This window comes from Teleopsis dalmanni, chromosome 1 (genome assembly GCF_002237135.1).
Source record: "Teleopsis dalmanni isolate 2A chromosome 1, ASM223713v2, whole genome shotgun sequence".
Classification (NCBI taxonomy): domain Eukaryota; kingdom Metazoa; phylum Arthropoda; class Insecta; order Diptera; family Diopsidae; genus Teleopsis; species Teleopsis dalmanni.
In genome coordinates, this window is record NC_051846.1 from 68,614,587 (window position 1) to 68,632,478 (window position 17,892).

A 17,892-nucleotide genomic window follows, 5' to 3' on the forward strand; every position below is an offset into this window, starting at 1 on the left:
ATATATATTTTTGTAATGACATGTATACAGGGTGGTCTGAGGGTGGCCTCAGAAATTGTTTACTTGGTCAAGGGAAATGGAAATAAATTATTAAACTGAAAATGAATGAAATGTCTAAAGAAATAAGTTAAGTGATTTTGTACTACTACAAAAAAAATTAGAATTAGAATTGCTGCGAATATATTTGAGAGGTTTACTGTTGGGGTGATATGAGTGACCCATAGACCCGTTAGTGGTTTGCTCGAATTTATTCCGGAAAACTCAATGTCAAAAATGCACCCGATTTGGCTGTATAGGCATTAAAAAATTGATAAAATTTTGAAACTGGTGGTTATTGTTAGGAGTTGTCATGATGTTTGGTACTACATAAAGTAACTTACAGAAATTTGAATGATATGGCGAAACGCAACGAAATAAAAAACGAATTAAATTCATGAATATATAATGCAAGCAATCGTAGGCAAAGGTCGGTGAGTCTTAAAAATCGACTTTAAAACCACGATGAAAAGAAAAAAGATTAAGTTGAATGTTTTGTGGAATTGGAAGAGTATTGTTTATTACGCTGACTACCTAAGTATAACTCGAACACATGATTGAATGAAAAGTGACTGGAATTGGCCAACAGAAAAATAATTGTGTTCCATCATGATAAGTTGGAACAAATTGATGGAACTTGTATGATAAGTTTTGATGTATCCACCATATTCTTTGGATCTAACACCATCTGACTGTTATTAGTTTAGTTCTCTACAAAACTGTCTTATTGGTATAAAATTAGCTGGCCAAAGAGCCATTTAGAATAACTTGGGAAAGTTTTTTACTGATAAACCACAGACGTTGTACGCCGATGGAATTATGTAGTTCCACTAGAAAAATTGCTGAAGGTCATAGGTAATAATGACTAATATAAGCTTTATTAAAATTTATTTCCATTAAACAAAATGGATGCAAAATGGATCAGTGGGGTCACTTGTTGGACGGTGCGCTGTCCAAACGTCCTACCATATATATAACATTGATCCAGATGTGGTGAGCAGTTTTGGAAATATTACAACTTATATTTTTTAAAATTGCTTCTGAATGCCCAACTCTTTGACACTATATATCGCGATAAATATGTAGTATGTACCAACACCCTGTATTACCTACATATTTATTTTCATTTACATATATATGTTAGTTTTGTATATATGTGTTTACATATAACAAAATACCAGTTTCAAGAATATCTCTCTACATTATATTTGCCAAGAATTCTCTATAAACGCAGTATTTCAACAGAATTTTTAAGAATTACTTTAAAATTTTCAAATAGAAAACTTTTTTTTTTGTTAATTAAATCTTCTTTCAACTAAAATTGCACATGCAAGTCATTAGAAAAAACTTCTTGCTTCTTCTTCTTCTCTATGTTGTTGTTGTTATTGCATGAGTACATCAAAGTTTATAAATACTTTATTATGCGAAAATGTAGACTGAGATAACCACACACACGTATAGGCAAGTGGGCGATGAGGCAGTGAGGCAGTGAGACAAACATATTTCATACAAGGGCCTATGTGGATCTTTTTGTACTCTACTGGCTTCTTTAGTTGCAATTCAAGTTGATTATTCACTGGAAAACTTTTCCATGACAAAAGTTTGTGAGAAAATTCGAAACTCTTTCGATGAAGTGTAATAGTGTTGAATATGTGAACGAATGAGCAATATTTTTTACAATTTACTAAGTAAAATTGCAAACGACACTACATACACACACCCACTTACCCATACATAAGCACAAACAATCGCCCAGCGGGACTTTCAGCGCTGAGGGAATCGATTCCCTCAGCGCTGAATGGTAATGCCTAGCGCTGATTATTCAAATGAAACTCCTAATTACTTTAACACGTGCATGTCATTGCGGGCAAGCGCTGAATCGTTCGATTACCTTTTCAAATTTGTAATGCAACATTTCAGCGCTGACATGCTCGCTTACCTTTTCGAATTTGTAATGCAACATATCAGCGCTGACATGTTCGCTTACTTTTTCGAATTTGTAATGCAACATATCAGCGCTGACATGTTAGCTTACCTTTTCGAATTTGTAATGCAACATATCAGCGCTGACATGTTCGCTTACTTTTCAAATTTTACCTATGCTATTGATTTTTAAATAAAATACTATAAATTTTTTTGGATAAATTATATTTTATATTTATGTTTTATACAATTAAAATATTAATATTTACATAAAAAAATATAACATACTTATATAGATGAATATTTTTCTGGAAATTGTTACTAACACCTTGAAGAGATTTCCAGACTCGACTCGATCACTTGTTCCGGCTTACCATCTGTACTTAAAGCATCTGTAAATACAAAAGTATGTTATTGTATACGCTAAAGTTAATTATGTACAATATACCATACCAAAAAGTGCTGCTGTCACATTCTCTAACGCTCTTAAGGACTTCTTGCCTTGGGTACCATTCTCCAAAATTCCAGGAAATTTTTCGCGTAATTGGTTGTTTTTTAATAACGCGTCTCATTGATGCAGTCTATAAATAACGTAATAGATGAAAAGAAATGTATGAATTAGTAAAATTGTTACATGTGAATATATTAATAAGTTGAAATTGAAAGTAAGAAACATATATAATTTAACTTACAACTACTTCAACGGCAGTGATTTCTTCATTAAATTGAATTAAATCCTCCTCAGTTTGAATTGTAAAATTTTCCAATTGAAACAGCTGACTACATGACTACAGCTGATTACCCCTTGCTTTAGAATGACTGCATTCGCAGCACATTGGTCAATTAATCGTTCTTGACGCAGTAGCTTCTACATAATACAAAACAAAAATTACAATTATCATTTTAAATATATTTACTTAATTTTCCATATACTTACAGTGAGTTTATGTGAAATTACAAATTATATTTTATTTAAATTTTTGTTTTTTATTTGATTTTAAAAATTAAAAATTGTTCACTGTTCGCACTTCACTAAAATCAAAAGCAGACTAAATGTATACAATGTAGGCAAAACAAGAAATTCTTAACTCATATGCTTTTCTTCTTCATTCTTTTATAATTTCAACCCCGAAATTGCCTATGTCAAACACAAATGTCGAAAACAAAGAAAAATAAAAACGAAGAGCTATTACCTCCTCGCTTACTTTTTCAGCGCTGGCATAATGGTGCCGCTGGGCGCTTGCCAAGTTGCAACCATTACAGCAAGTGATGATGTTAACTTTTGCGGATTACGCAGCATCTTTGTATGATTTACCAAAACATTTTTCTTGGCTTCCAGTTTAGTTCCTGGTTCGGCATTTTTGGTTAAATGCCATTTTTTTGCCTTGTCATCACTTACATTACGACTCCAACTTTTGCATATGGATATACACATGCATACATGTACATTTACATATATAAGGTTTTTCTGCATATGTATGGGGTGTTTATGCTTACACCCCTTACGGATATGTTCAAGTATGTTTTCCGCTTCATTTTCCTGTCTGAAAATCTTCCACAAGCAATTTTACTTGGACAATTGCACTTTTGATGACTCCGTCGTCGTCGTCGTTGTCGTTCTCGTTGTACTCCTCGTCATCATATTCGTCGTCATAGTAGTTGTCAGCATTTGCACACTTCACCTCAACTCACTTTAGTTTACTTCACATTATTTTCAATTCATTTGTGGGTGGGGAGGGATATAGTATAGTAGGTTCATCAGATGTATGCAGGAGAGTGTTTGGGAGCTTTTCGCTAGTTTCATTTACACACTGTTTGTCAAAAATATGCAAATTGTGTTTTATTTGCGGAAATCATCACTTTCCAGATGACTTGGATTTTCATATATGTGAAGGTACCCAAATTTATTATAAATAGAAAACTTCTCTCTAAATTGTTTCCATAAATTGCTGTAGTTTTAATACAGATATGTGTGATAATAAAAGGTAGAGATAAGTTGCGAAATAAGTAATTAATTTTTAATGGAGATTTGTCCATTACTCATACGTATGGATCAGTAATATGTTATATGTAATATATGTATTATTTGTAATTATTTATATATAATTACTAGATAACCTGACAAACGTTGTTTTGCCTTATAAATTATTTCTATTTTCTAGATAAATTCTAGTGTAGACAAAAAGTAACTTACTTATTATAAGTGTGTAAGTACGTGGTATATGCATGAAATAGGCATGGAGCGCTATGAACAAAAAGGAAAATAAAAATAACAAACGCCAAACAATATTATTTTTAAGTTATTATAGTTTATTTATTAAATTATTAATTTAAAATCAATAGATTTGTATGATTTAAATTGTCTTGGATTGACTGTAAATAATAATAATGATAATGGGCCAGTAACATTAACCAACCACAGTCGAAGATAAAAACACTCAGTGTGTCTTGGATTAACTGTAAATAAGCACTCGATTTAAATAAATTGAGACATGCATCAACTGGTGAAACTTGCTTGCGGGGCATCCAACTTTTTGTTTGAGCCCATGTGAAATAGCGTGGTACTTGTGAATAGAGTAATGTTCTTGCAAAGGCACCAAAATCATCCGTACTATTACACAATTCAAAAAATGCAATGAGTGTAGATTTAGGTGGATTTGTACCACGATCAATCACTGTCTCGTTCGTGAAAAATACACGCTGACCGTTTTCAAGATGGACGGCTACCTGAACAGCTGCTGGATCCCGTTCATGAATTAGAAAACCGAAGATACGCCAAGCAGCTTCATTGGAGCTGATGTACCGACCAATTTGGTAGAGCGTAATTTCACCGTTTTTGTTCATTGGAGGAGCATTTACATTAGTATTTTCTACTCTAAACACAGCCATATCACTGCCTTTATGGACATACTTATATATTTGATGCTCTTCACAGAACTGCAAAACTCAACATTAATATGAGCATTGTATGTCTTGCTTAGCAGAGGCGAATACGGCACCACCCGCTATTGTCCCCCATTATCGGGATTTCTTCTACGATATATTGGATATCCGTCGGTATTTGTTATCGTATCATTAGTGAAATCTTTAGAAAAATTTTTAGTACATTTTCCATCTGCCATGCAAGGCGAAGACGAAGAACGAAGTGGATGTAAATGCTCGATGTACTTGTTGGCGTAGTTACCTAAAATATTAAGAAAAAAATTTTTCTTTTTCAAAAATTTAAACAAAATTTATGTCAAAAAAATAAAAAATTTTTTGTTAAAGCAATAAGGATATTTTTGCTGGATAGGGACTCCCTAATCACTTTAGCGGTATGAAAAATAGATAGTAGCCGATTCTCAGACCTACTGAATAAGCATATAAAATTTGGTAAAAATCGGTAAAACCGTTTCGGAGGAGTACGGTAACTAACATTTTGACAATGTTAATTTTATATATAAGATGAATTATAAATTTATTTATACTATAGTTTTCGATTTAATCGAGCCATACTAAACATAAGATTGATTTTAAACGTCCATTTTGACAAAAAACTCTGAATTCTTAATGTAAACTGTTGCTTTTTATAGAGAGGCATTTTAAACAGCAGTAAATTACAACAATAAAATATTGTTATTTATTATTTAATTAAATTTTTGGCTGACCATACAACTGTTTCAAGTATGGCCAAATACCCATTATCAGTGGTGTTGAAATTATTTTTTATATTTAATTATTCATAAATAATTTTTTTATAACTGGATGTACCAAGAGTTTAACTCGAGCCCTGCCAAATTTGAAGCTCAGAGTCAGTGTTCATTAGCCAAAGCCGTACTTGGCTTGTATGTTTAAAATTCGAGCTTTGTTAATTTGCGTTGAAAGTTCATTTAAAAATCAACTTACTGTTTGATATTAGAACAAAATCATAAATCAACTGTAGAATAATTGAATTAATTAATTATATTTATATTTTTTATTTTTAAATTTCAATTTTATTCTTTTATAAAGGCATAATGCATGATTTTGTTACTCTTTCTTGTGTGTAGAACCTAATCTAGGAACCTTATATGGAGAAAGTCATGCTATTGTTAATCTACTATACACTCAGATAAGATTTGTGTCCAATAAATTAAAAATAGCATAAATTTATTATAAAGCCAATTAGCCTCAAAAGTGGAATACTTGATATGATAATAATGGCTTTAATAATAATAATGGCTATTTTGGCTTTTTAAATTATTTCCTATATTTTCAATAAATCACATCTCTAGTATTCACTTTAAATGTCTATGCCCTTATAAATATAGTGTACCCTATATATTTTCGGTGTTGGGTTAGTATTATTTATATAATGACTGTTAAGCATATCTAAATGAAGAGATCCAAGAACATGGAGTCAAGATATAAATATGAATTTGATTATGGAAAAAAAACAATTTAAAATAGAACCAATTTTTTGATGCGCTTTTCTACACAATAAGGAATAGTAAAAAAGGAGATAAGTAATAGCACAATTTGAAAGAGTAGGGTAGAGAACAGAACTATGTTATGTTTTTAGCAAGATTATATTTTATTTAAGGTATATTTACTATATCAATATCAATGGTATTTCATATTTATCAGATAATAAATTTCAATGAAATCAGATGACTTAAAATTATTAAGGGTGGTGCTATTCTCAGAACAAAATCGGCATACTCCCTACGTCACAAACCTTTTGTAGAGAAAATTATTAACATATTGTATAAGAGAGCAAAAAAGAATATTTGATTTATGGCGTTTGTCTTGGATGGTTACTTTGAAATAAAAAAAAAAATTGCTGAAATTGTAAATTATGTGTTCTATAATGGATGAAGATGCGGCATATCCTTTAGGTTACAGACATCACTTTTTGTAAGATTAACCATTGGTTCTATTTATGCTTTAATAATCTTATTTTTAATTGTATACCAATCATCAAAGTAAGCATTCTATAAATAGGGTAACTATTTTTAATTACTTAGACTGCTTTTTTTATTATGTATAGTTATCGATTTCTAAATCTGTTTCTGAAACTTGAGGTGTTTTGTTTTGTTTGTTTATTTATTTACTTGTTTGTTCATCTGGGTTTTAGGTATCATATATGTTTTTAGATTTTTGTTCTGTGACACAATAGAGAATCATTTTGTGGTCGGACATCTGCTATATTTTGGCATTAAAGCAAATCTTAAAGTTGTCATCTTCCAGCTTCCGTGAGCGATATATTTTCAAAAGTATATTCCATTCAAAAATTTGGAAAGCTCCGTTTTGAGCGTCGAGTGTATTTGGGGTCTCTTGTTATATGTATATACATATATATATACATATATATGTCCATATATATATATTGGACATATATATATATGTCCAATAAGTGGCCCCACTGAAGTAAAGGATTAGTCGAAGTAGACCACGAAACGACTTGGGTCCTTTTTCGTCCTTCGATTCTCGAATGTTGTTATTGAGTTAAAGCTGGAGTGGCTTCCGTTCGCATAACTACATCTTTTGTTAATGCAAGCAGCTCATTTAGCTTGAAGTTTCCTGCTAAGTCGTCACCAATCCAATGGTGTCCCAAGTCAGTCTTCCTCCTACTTGCCAGAGCTGGACATTGGCACAATATATGCACCGCATCTTCTTTTCTGGGGTCTCTTGTTAATTCCTTCAATTTAAATACTTTTGTGCGGTTTGCCGTAATTAAAAATTATTCTTTGGGCTTAAAATGTTAATTAATTAATTAGTTGAAATATTTATAAGGGCAAGAGTATGATCAATGTTAATGCTGGAGACATCGCTGAGTGTGTTAAAGAATAATTAATAATTATTAATAAAATAATAATAATAAATTAGTAATTAATAATTATAATTAATTAATTGGTAATTTAAAATTGTTTTTGTTAATTAAAAAAATCACTTTACAAATCATCGTAATCACTTTACAAATTTGCATTGTCTTCTTATATTTTATTTAAATCGTTTTTTATCATATATGATTATTTAATATATCATAATATTGAAAAATATTTAATTTTAAAATAATTAAAATTTTCGTAAAATTTAAAAGTGCTTTCAGGAAACTAAATTTAAATAGAGTTATTTATAAAGGTTTGTTTTAATTAAAAATATTTATAGTAAGTACTTTACAAATTTGCATTGTCTCATATTTTATTTAAATCCATTATTATGATTTATGATTAACAATTTGTTAATGAAATACAAGCTTACGTTCATATAATTTTTTTTTCATATTATATACCATATTTTAAAAAAATTTTACAATAATATAAAAAATTCTCTGAAAATAAACCCGTACGTATATGAAAAACTCGATTTGGAAATGGATGTTATGTTTTTTTTTAAATTTCAATTTCAAATAAAAATATTTACACTGTGACTCTATCGAATGTATTGAATATAAATTGCCAATAAAAAATATATAAACAGAAATAAAGCAAGAATAATAATTGAGTCGTTTCTAGGTCAGTAGCAAAATGATATCATCAAAAAAATAAAAATTCAAATTTTTTCGACTAGCAAAATTTTGTGTTTATACCCCGAAATTCTATAGAACGGAAGTCGGAAATTGTAAAAAGTACGTGTACGTGTACATGTACGTTTGTTGCATACGATTGTGTACTTAGTTAAAATTGAATTTAATTGAAAATAAAAGTTGAAAACAATTTTAATAACAAAAACGAAATTCGTAACCCAAAACACAAATCGAACGCAAGAAAATGAAATCCGAAAAAAACTCACAAATTTGGATGTGTTGATGGGCCCATCAGGTCCGTGCGCAACGAATACATTTGGAATATGCAAATCGATCAAAGGCCGATTTGACCACAAACTCATCAATACACATTGGCCGACACTGGGAACGTGCCCAGCATTTCCAAGAGCCTTAAACTGAAAATTTATGCTGGCACTCTGAGTAATTCAAATTAAATTACGAGAACGTTGAACTATGGAAATATTCAAGTTTAAATCGTTCGATTTGAAGTTCAAACTCGTACCTGTTGCACATATTAAACAACTTCATTACAACCAACGTTAGACGTTAGTAAACAATTTAAAAGTTTGCCTAACTCAATATTCATGTAAAACGATTAAAGATTCTGGGATGATTTTGGCAAGATTTTTAAAGTAATTCAATTTTCGACGAGTTTCAAGTTTTAATCTGACACAAATTTACAAACTTTTGCCAAATTAGTGTGAATTAAAAATAATAATTTTCGTATAAAAGTTAATACCTTCGAGAAAAATATATAGTTTGATTTTGTGAGATTCAAGAGAAATGTTTAAAATTATTTATTTATTTGCTGTTATAACAGTTATAGTGGCTGATAGCACAGATCCAACTGATTATACTCATTATGAGACAGGATATTTTCAACCACATTCCGACATAAGTTCACAGGACTATATAACTTATGATGAGGAATTTAGTTCACATTTCCATAATGATGACTATTCTGACAACGTGCATAATCCTACAGCTGGAAGTAGTATCACAACTGCAGCGAATACTGACAGATTCAGAGTACCTTTTGCACTATTGAAACTACCAATGAGATTTTGGCCAAATTTTAACAGAAATTAAATTATTTTGAGAATGAATAATGGATATTAAAATAAAATTAAAAATTAAATAAATTATTTAAAAAAATAGTCAAAAAATATGAAAATATACTGATATATAAATCAGTATATACTGAAATCAGAATTTGCTGATTTTTTTTTCATTATTATATATTATATACATCATATAAAAAAAAATCAGTCTTCTATTGAAACAGCATTAAATGGATACATTAGGATCTGCTTATGTGAATTTAAAATATTTTTATTTGATGATGATAAATAATATGTGTAATTTGACTTACTTGTTGCTTGATATAAGTTACCCGGGTTATCTGGCACAAAATCGGATAAAGATGCACGATGATTGTATTGATGATTGTATTTGAACCAACTGTATATTCTACGCTTTATGTAGCAAATGTTACAAATCTTATTAGAAAACAGTTGAAGCTTTTTGCTAGGCATTTTCAATAAATGTTTAAAAGGTCCTCTTGAAACTACCGCTGAAGGCGAAGTATTCAATTTTAACAACATCGTGCCAAATTAAACTTCCAATTTATTATATTTCGTTTGCAAAAGGTGAACCTAATTTTAAAATTTCACGATAGGAAACCTCGTAATTAATTTAATGGATTTATAACTATAACGCTATCAAACTGACGACATTAGGTCATAGCTTTAAGTAAATAATGTATAAAATATGGATTATTATTGTATGTTTTAAAATGATTAATGAAGAAGAATACTAATATTTATTATTAAAAAATAGAATATGAATGCACCCCGACCTAAAAGATCTATTGTGCGCCTAAAGGCCTAACTAAGACAATTCTAGACTATTTATAAATCTTGTAATTGCTGTGGGCTTAATTTTACCTATTTGTTTTGGGACTAAGATCCCGCTTACAAGGTAGTCGAGTCTATGTCTTGCCGCGCTGCGCAGTTGCATAGTATATGTTCTGATGTTTGCTTCTCCGCATGACAGAGTTAACAGGAGTCACTTTCTACCGCACCTATAATTTTCATGTGGTAATTAAATCTACAACTTTGATGTGTTCAGGATCAATGAATCTTTTTGACTGTCGCATGCCTGTTTGGGCTCTCCAGTGTTCAAGTAGATGTTATTTCTTCCGTTCACATAATAAGTTATTTGGGAAGCAATTTGTTACTCCGCAGAAGGGTTCTGGACCAATGAAAGGAGTGCATGCACTGTTTTTTTCTAGGGAGTCTGCTATTTCATTGCCCTCATGTCCTTCGTGTCCCGGTACCCACATAAAAGTAACATAGTTCTTCTATGCTGGGGTATTGAGAAGTTAAAAGCATTCCCAAACCAACTTTGATTGGAATGAGGATTTTGCTAAAGATTTTAGAGCTGCTTGGTTGTCTGAAAGAATGCATATTTTGGTACCTCGGGTGCCTCTACGTAGGCATTCTCTCTCACATAGCTCTAAGATATGGACCCCTGCCTAAAAAATGGTAGCAGTTTTTTCCATTGCGATTGCTTTGAGAAATTTCGATCCCATAGTTCCTGCTCCTGCACTACGTTCTCATTGCTCCCGTTACGCTTAGACAGGCTGTTTGATGAATCTTATTGAGGGTCATCTTAGCCTTCATATGATTTACCTTTGGTCACCATGCCAATAGAGTATAGGTGATCATTGATACTATTACGGTCTTGTACGAATAAGCCATCATTTTTGGTCGCAGACCTCATGTTTTCCATACAGTCTTTGGCACGGATAAGTTGTTCTTAGGGCTTTGCCAGTTATATATGATTAATGGTTTTTCCAAGTAAGAGTTTTATCTAGAATTATTCCTAGATATTTTATTTCCTCAAATAATATTAAATCAGTATCCCTTAACTTTAGGGTCCCTAGATTCATCTACCTTCTCTGTTGAAGGGTACCACGTTTGTTTTATTCGGATTAATCGAGAGTCCTTTTTCATCTTGAGTGATGTTAAGAGCTAGTTGCATACGATCGGATATGGAGGACTCAAACTTGCCTCTAACAATGATAACCAGATCATCTGCAAAGCCCTGTACTTCATATCGAGGTCAGGAATACTAATAAGAAGAATACTATAAGACTTTCACTAAACTGTTTGAAACTGTTATAATGCTAATGGGAAACTACTACTTAAGTCAACAGAAATGTACGAAAATAATCATTATACTAAGTAAAATAAGGCAGGAAATAGCTTTTCTTCATATTGGCAAATGAGTTTATTGCTAATACTCGAGTTCTTCAAAAAATTTGAAAATATACTCTTACCGATTTTGAATAAACTTGTAATTATCGCAAAAGATCAGATTTTATGTACAACTTTAAAGTAAATTGTTCATTCTTTATCGCATCAATTGCGGAGTTTCATAAGAAAGTGTGTTTGGGTCGGTGTCGTATACTACTATAGTAGTATATCGTATACTACTGTCTTGTCTAGTACAAAAATTGTAATAACTAATGAGATTTCTGCTACAGCTCCAGCCTAGATAGTTCGATAAATGATTACAAAATCGAAAATTATGGACAACACGGTAAAACTAGAAGTTACTTTCACTTCCAGAAATGAAACCTGTTCAGAAGTTGATACTTACAATGCCACAATGTAAGTCTAGGAAATATCTGGGTATACATTTGGACCACAAGCTTACCACTAGCTTACCACAAGAAACCGTATAAAAACCAAGCAACTTTAGCTCCTCCTAAAATCCAAAAAAATGTACTGTATTGTAATACTCAATTAAATTTGGAGTACAAGATTTTGTTACACAGAGTTGTTTCAAAGTTGGCTTGAACATTATCTAATCCACTTTAGGATACTGGCCCTTCTTATAGAAATACATATTACATAAAAACATTATAAAGAAATCAATCAAAAACACTATGAAATATAATCAAAGCTCCATGGTATAAATTAAATTACTTTATTCATCAAGACCTAAAAATTCCTTTTGTAAAAGATGAAATTTGAAAATCCAACAATAGATAAATAGAATAGCTAAGCCGATTCTCCAATGAGTTAGCTCTGAACCATATAAAAACAGCCAGTTTGCGATAAAGTTAAAGAGGTCTTAGTTTTTCAACTGATGTTGCATAGTGTTATGACTACAGTGGTCTGGACACACGTTTGGAGCAATCAAAGAACTTTCAGTATGAAAAAACTACAAAGGAAGGAACTATAAAGAAATTTAGTTAAAACTGCATGAATATATACCATACAATATTCATTAGAATCTGATAATTCCATTAGTAAAAAGTTAAATTTGAATATTCAGCTACATAAATACATACTATGGCTATGACTACAATGATCAAGTTCTAAATCTTTCCTCCTAGCGCCAGTCATTAAGAGACACACAAGTCTCTGAAACTTCATGTAAACAACAATAGATCCAGTCTGTATGACTTTTTACTATGAAACCACACAGCAATATATCATGATAGAATGTACTGCTGTTAAAATAAAATTTTTCGGTTGAGGTATCAAGTTTTGCCAGTATAGAACAGTCTTGTCTATAAAGTCCTTGTCGGTTTTGTATACACTTTATTTAAGTACGTATTCCAGGTGAGTTTACCATTATGGACGACTCCCAGTTAATTTATTTTACTAGAAAGAGGAATAGTAGTGCTTCCCAAACGTATACGACCTATATCCAATTTACTTTTAAGCGCAAACGGAACCACAACAGTTTTTTGGGGGTTGAGGTGTGTGTGGCTTAAAAACAGTTTTTAATTGAACCAAGAAAGCAATACTAATTTATTAATATTAATATGCATTACTATTTAAAATAACAAAAAGGTAATATTTTCATTTGTGTGTATAAAAATTTTTTTATTTATTTATTAATTTATTTAGAAACAATTTGTTGCAATATATAGGAAACATTTGTAAGGTACATTTTATTTAAGGCATATAGTAGCCCTTAATCCATTATTATAATTTTACCAATTTCTGAGCTGTGCGGTGTAGAAGAATACTGGTTGTGCTACAAATTGTGGTTGAACTTGTTGTTGTAATGGTTGTTGTTGGAGACGTGCTGATTTGGCTTTCGGAGCAGCGCGCAATTTAGCTGGACGTGCACTTTTGCGTGAATTAATACGACGACCACGAGTCAAGCGCTCCGATTGTTGTTCATCAACAGCAACTTCTTCAGCTGGCTCATCTTCTGGCGCTACATCAGCCACAGCTTCTTCAGCTGGTAAAACATCTTGTTCTTCTTCTTCATCGACAGGAATGTCATCGGTTTCAGCTTCTGGTGGTCCGTAGGTCAAATCAGGTTGACGATTATCAATAACTTCGGGTACATTAATATTATCTTCAGGTGCCAAAGCTGCTGGTTCTGAGTTATCTGCTTCATTAAATGGCAGTTCTGGTTTCAATTCGGCTGCTGAAGGATATGGAGTGACAGCTTCTTCAGCTACTTCTTGACGTGCTAAGACACGACTGCGGCGTTGATTTTGAAAGCGTATGGACCGTACTCGTGGTGCTTCTGCGGTGCAGAGTGCAAGCACAAAGCAGCTCACTAAAAGGATTTGGAATAATTTTGCCATTATTTAAAAGTTGTTGGTTTGAAGCCTAATATTCTTAGCAGTTGCTAGTGTTTTGTGCAGTTGTTGACTGTTGTCTATTTCTGATCGGAACAGACATTTTATACAAATTTTTTCCCTTTTCTGTACATGTCGAAGAATTTTTTATTGAAGCGCTACAAAAACAATACAAATTTTGTAATAAACTTCATAAATATTAAACAATTTTGTCTATTTTTCTAAATATTTCGCTTTGAGGGACATGCTTCGCATATTTCTTACACAATTAGTTGTGTAGATTAGTGCATTACCGCCAAAGGCACGCCACACAAAGACTATGCACTGCTCACTGTAATTATAATGCCACTTGAGCGCCATTATTAAATAAACTGAAATTCGCTTCCTTCCTTCCGCTCGCTCACTCGCTCGCTCGCTCGTTTGCAGCTGTCATTGCTACTAGTCGCGTTGTAGTTGTTGCTGTTGTTGTTGTTGTTTCTTTGTTATGACTATTCTATGGTTAGCGTACAAACGCGTTTGTCGTCTATGTACGTGACATTTCAAAGCCTGGGTCTAAGCGTAATTCCAATTAATGTTTACGTATTTACGTCCGTCGGCATATTGCGAACTTCATTATTGGCATTTATGTTATTGAAAGTGTTAATTTAGCACCAAACGTGTATGTCATCGAGATATTAGCAGAAAAGGTACTATAGCGCTGAAAACTATTAAAATGACGGCTAAAATACTCGAAAATAATGCAAAACGAAGGAAAATACACAAAGGAAAATTGCTGTGAAGGGAAAAGCAAGGGTTTTATCTGACGTATAAGTAACATTTTTTTTAAAGATATAGACTATGTGATAGACTAGAGTTTTAGAATTGGTAGAGTTCTAAAAAAAATAGAGTAGTGATTATCAAAAATTAGTGAAGTAAATCAAATAAGATATATATAAGTTAACACTCGCGGCGTCTTAAATCCGCCCCTGCGCTTGGTTTCATTAACGGCAGAATCGTGTGATATTTTTCGATCGTTTGATTGCTACCAAACGGGACATCAACTTGTTTGTCTGGAAAAGTTTCGTTTGGCTTTTGTAGCTCTCAACTCGACAATTTCTTTATTTTGGGCTGTTAAAGTAACGATTCCTATCTAAAATGTTTTATTAAAATAATCATTAACTTGTACGAGTAAATATCATATTTTTTCTTATTTTTATTATATTTTTAGTATTTTCATAAATGTTGTTAGGCCCATTTTATGCAGTGAGTCACGGGCACATCAAAAATGAAATTGTTGTTGCTTCTAAAGCAAATTGAGGAATTGAGAGTAAGAGAAGAAGGAAAATGTCGGTTTGAATTTGATCATAGTAATGAGGCTTTGGGTACCTCGTCACGTAGGAAGGAGTATCTTGATTGAAAAAATACCACAGATTTACTGATAGAAAACACCTTAAGTTACTTAATTTTCTTTTTTTTGTCGTTACAGTAATTGTTAAGTTTCAAATTAATGGAGCATTCCATATTATTTATATACCATTGCTATATTTTTTATAATAGCATTCTCTTAAATCTTTGCGTCTATATTATAACTGGTCATAAAACTAGTAATTTTTTTGAAGGTTTCTTATTCTCGAATATATCGAAACTCAAATGTTATTGTTTTTTGTTAAATTTTTGATACATTTTATGACTTTAATGACACCTTATTCTAAGCAAAGGCCATTTTCGGGTACTATAACTTTGCTATATTTTGAGACCAGGACATACCAATTCATTGACAAAATTTTTTTGTTGAGCCACTAAGTCCATCATGTCTTGACTTAAATGGAAATGCATTTAACCACCACATAAATATTCAAATTTCAAGAACTGAATGAGAAAGCTACTATATAAACTTTCGTTTCTAAACTGAAAAATAAAGTGTATTTAAGTTTTACCAAAATCAATATTTTATTTAATAGAAAACTTTTAAGAAATCAGAAGTGTATTTAAACTATATTAAAGCTAGCATTTTACTTCCTTCCGAATTAACAACTTCTATTAAAATCATTTATATATATAATTTAAATATATTTTAAAACTTTTACCAATATGTGACAAAAAAGTTTTTTTTTATTATTTCATGTATTTTTCACACCTTCCACTTGCCCCGACCACTGAAAGTTCAAAAAGTTTGAATAATTTTCAACTGGTCGGTTCTTGTAGTTTCAGTATTAACCATTCATTTCAATTATAATCTCACTTGCAATAATCACTACGGTCATTTTCTCACCCAGGACCGACATTTGCAATACATCAACATAATCTAAGGTGAGTAATCCGGTCAACTTATTTCCTGCCATGCTAACTTTAATGGAACACATACGCACGTAGCTCGTAAAAAAGTTGTGTCATTGAGTTAAAGTGCAAATACACTTACGCTAAAACGTGGGGCAAGTTCACATTAAAATGGAAACGGAAATAAAAAATAATAAAGCACAAAAAAAGACAAGAGTGGTAATCTGCCATGTGGCACCTGCTTTCTACCAGCGGCAGTAGCCTTACACCTGTGCATATTTTAAATAAGCCAAAGAACCACCTCTCCTACACGTCCAACCTTCTACCCAACATTATCCGCTGCCACAATCATTGCTGGCATCCTGCATCTGATAAACGATCACATGCATCACATGGACGTACTCATACTTTACAGGCAGATAGTCCGTTACATCCATTTTTTCCAGTGTTAAAATCCTTGTTTGTGTAACTAACTCTGCAGGCATAAGCTCGTTTAGCTGGGTTCATGTCTATGTGTCAGTGGCTGCAGTATAATGTGCGTTAGTGTGCGTTGTCTTTGTGTATATGTATAGGTATTTTAGTCCGTTTCGCAATATTATCAAAAGTGGGAGTGTTAAATGCAAATGCACTTTGGAACGTTAATTGAATTGAGGATGGCATTCTTGTAAAATATTCAAAAACTAGAAAAAGCTATTTTTTCTGTCCTTACTTCCGGCTGGGGTTCTTCCTTTTTCACTCTTTTTATTTTCGTATTATTTTAATAAGTATTAGTACTCGTAAGTTCTGTGTAAGCTGTGTTTAATGTAAATTGACCGCGAAAAGGTTTAAAGTGCTTTTTAGATTTCGCTGGGAATCCGAGTGAATAATGAATGGATGCCCTCTTCAGTGGCAATAGTTGTTCTTTTCTGTTTTCATTGCATAAAAGATTTTATAAAAACGGAATTTAAATTTACCACCGATGTTAAGAAAATTTATATACAAGTATTTCTTGTAGCGCAATTAATAGCAGAAATTTTAATTAAAGCTTCTGGTATTTTAAATTAAGTAACATTTGTGTACGTTACATGGTCTGTCCATACTTCGTAATTAACCTAAAATTACTTAATTTAAATTAGCTTAAAATTCTTTAGCTTTAAATAATTTGAGTTCGTACATAAACTAACAAATAAATAATTATGAAAATTAAATAAATTGGAAAGTTGACTATTAATATAAATGTTGTTAAAAAAAATTTATTTAGAATTTATAAGTAGAATTTTGTAGAAATTTAACTACATATATTCACACAGGTTTCTATAATTCCAAAATATCCTCCGTAAGTTACAAAATGGTTTAAGATAGAGATCAGTCCTGCCTTAACTCAACAGCATGTAGATGGCAGCACTGAATATCGAAAGACAGCTTCCCTTACAAACTACAAAAATATACTGGCCAATAGGCAGCTTTTCCACACTGCCACCATGCTACGAACTTCTTGTTTACACAGTAGTTTCCAAACCGCTATAGTTTGTTGGTAATTATAGGTTCAGTCATTTAATATTGCGAGAACTCA

At 31.8% G+C, this 17,892-nt stretch overlaps 1 protein-coding gene across 1 annotated transcript; it reads right to left on the reverse strand.

Annotated features, from left to right (window-relative positions):
- Positions 1-13,371: 13,371 nt before the first annotated feature.
- LOC119673153 lies at positions 13,372-14,090 on the reverse strand. Its single transcript, XM_038084389.1, has one exon. It carries the CDS (start codon positions 14,088-14,090, stop codon positions 13,482-13,484), a length of 609 nt encoding a protein of 202 aa, XP_037940317.1. The 3' UTR covers positions 13,372-13,481.
- Positions 14,091-17,892: the final 3,802 nt, after the last annotated feature.

What these genes read in the sequence shown, in the direction of transcription:
- LOC119673153 (XM_038084389.1), bottom strand. Translation starts at nt 14,090, where the DNA reads ATGGCAAAATTATTCCAAATCCTTTTAGTGAGCTGCTTTGTGCTTGCA.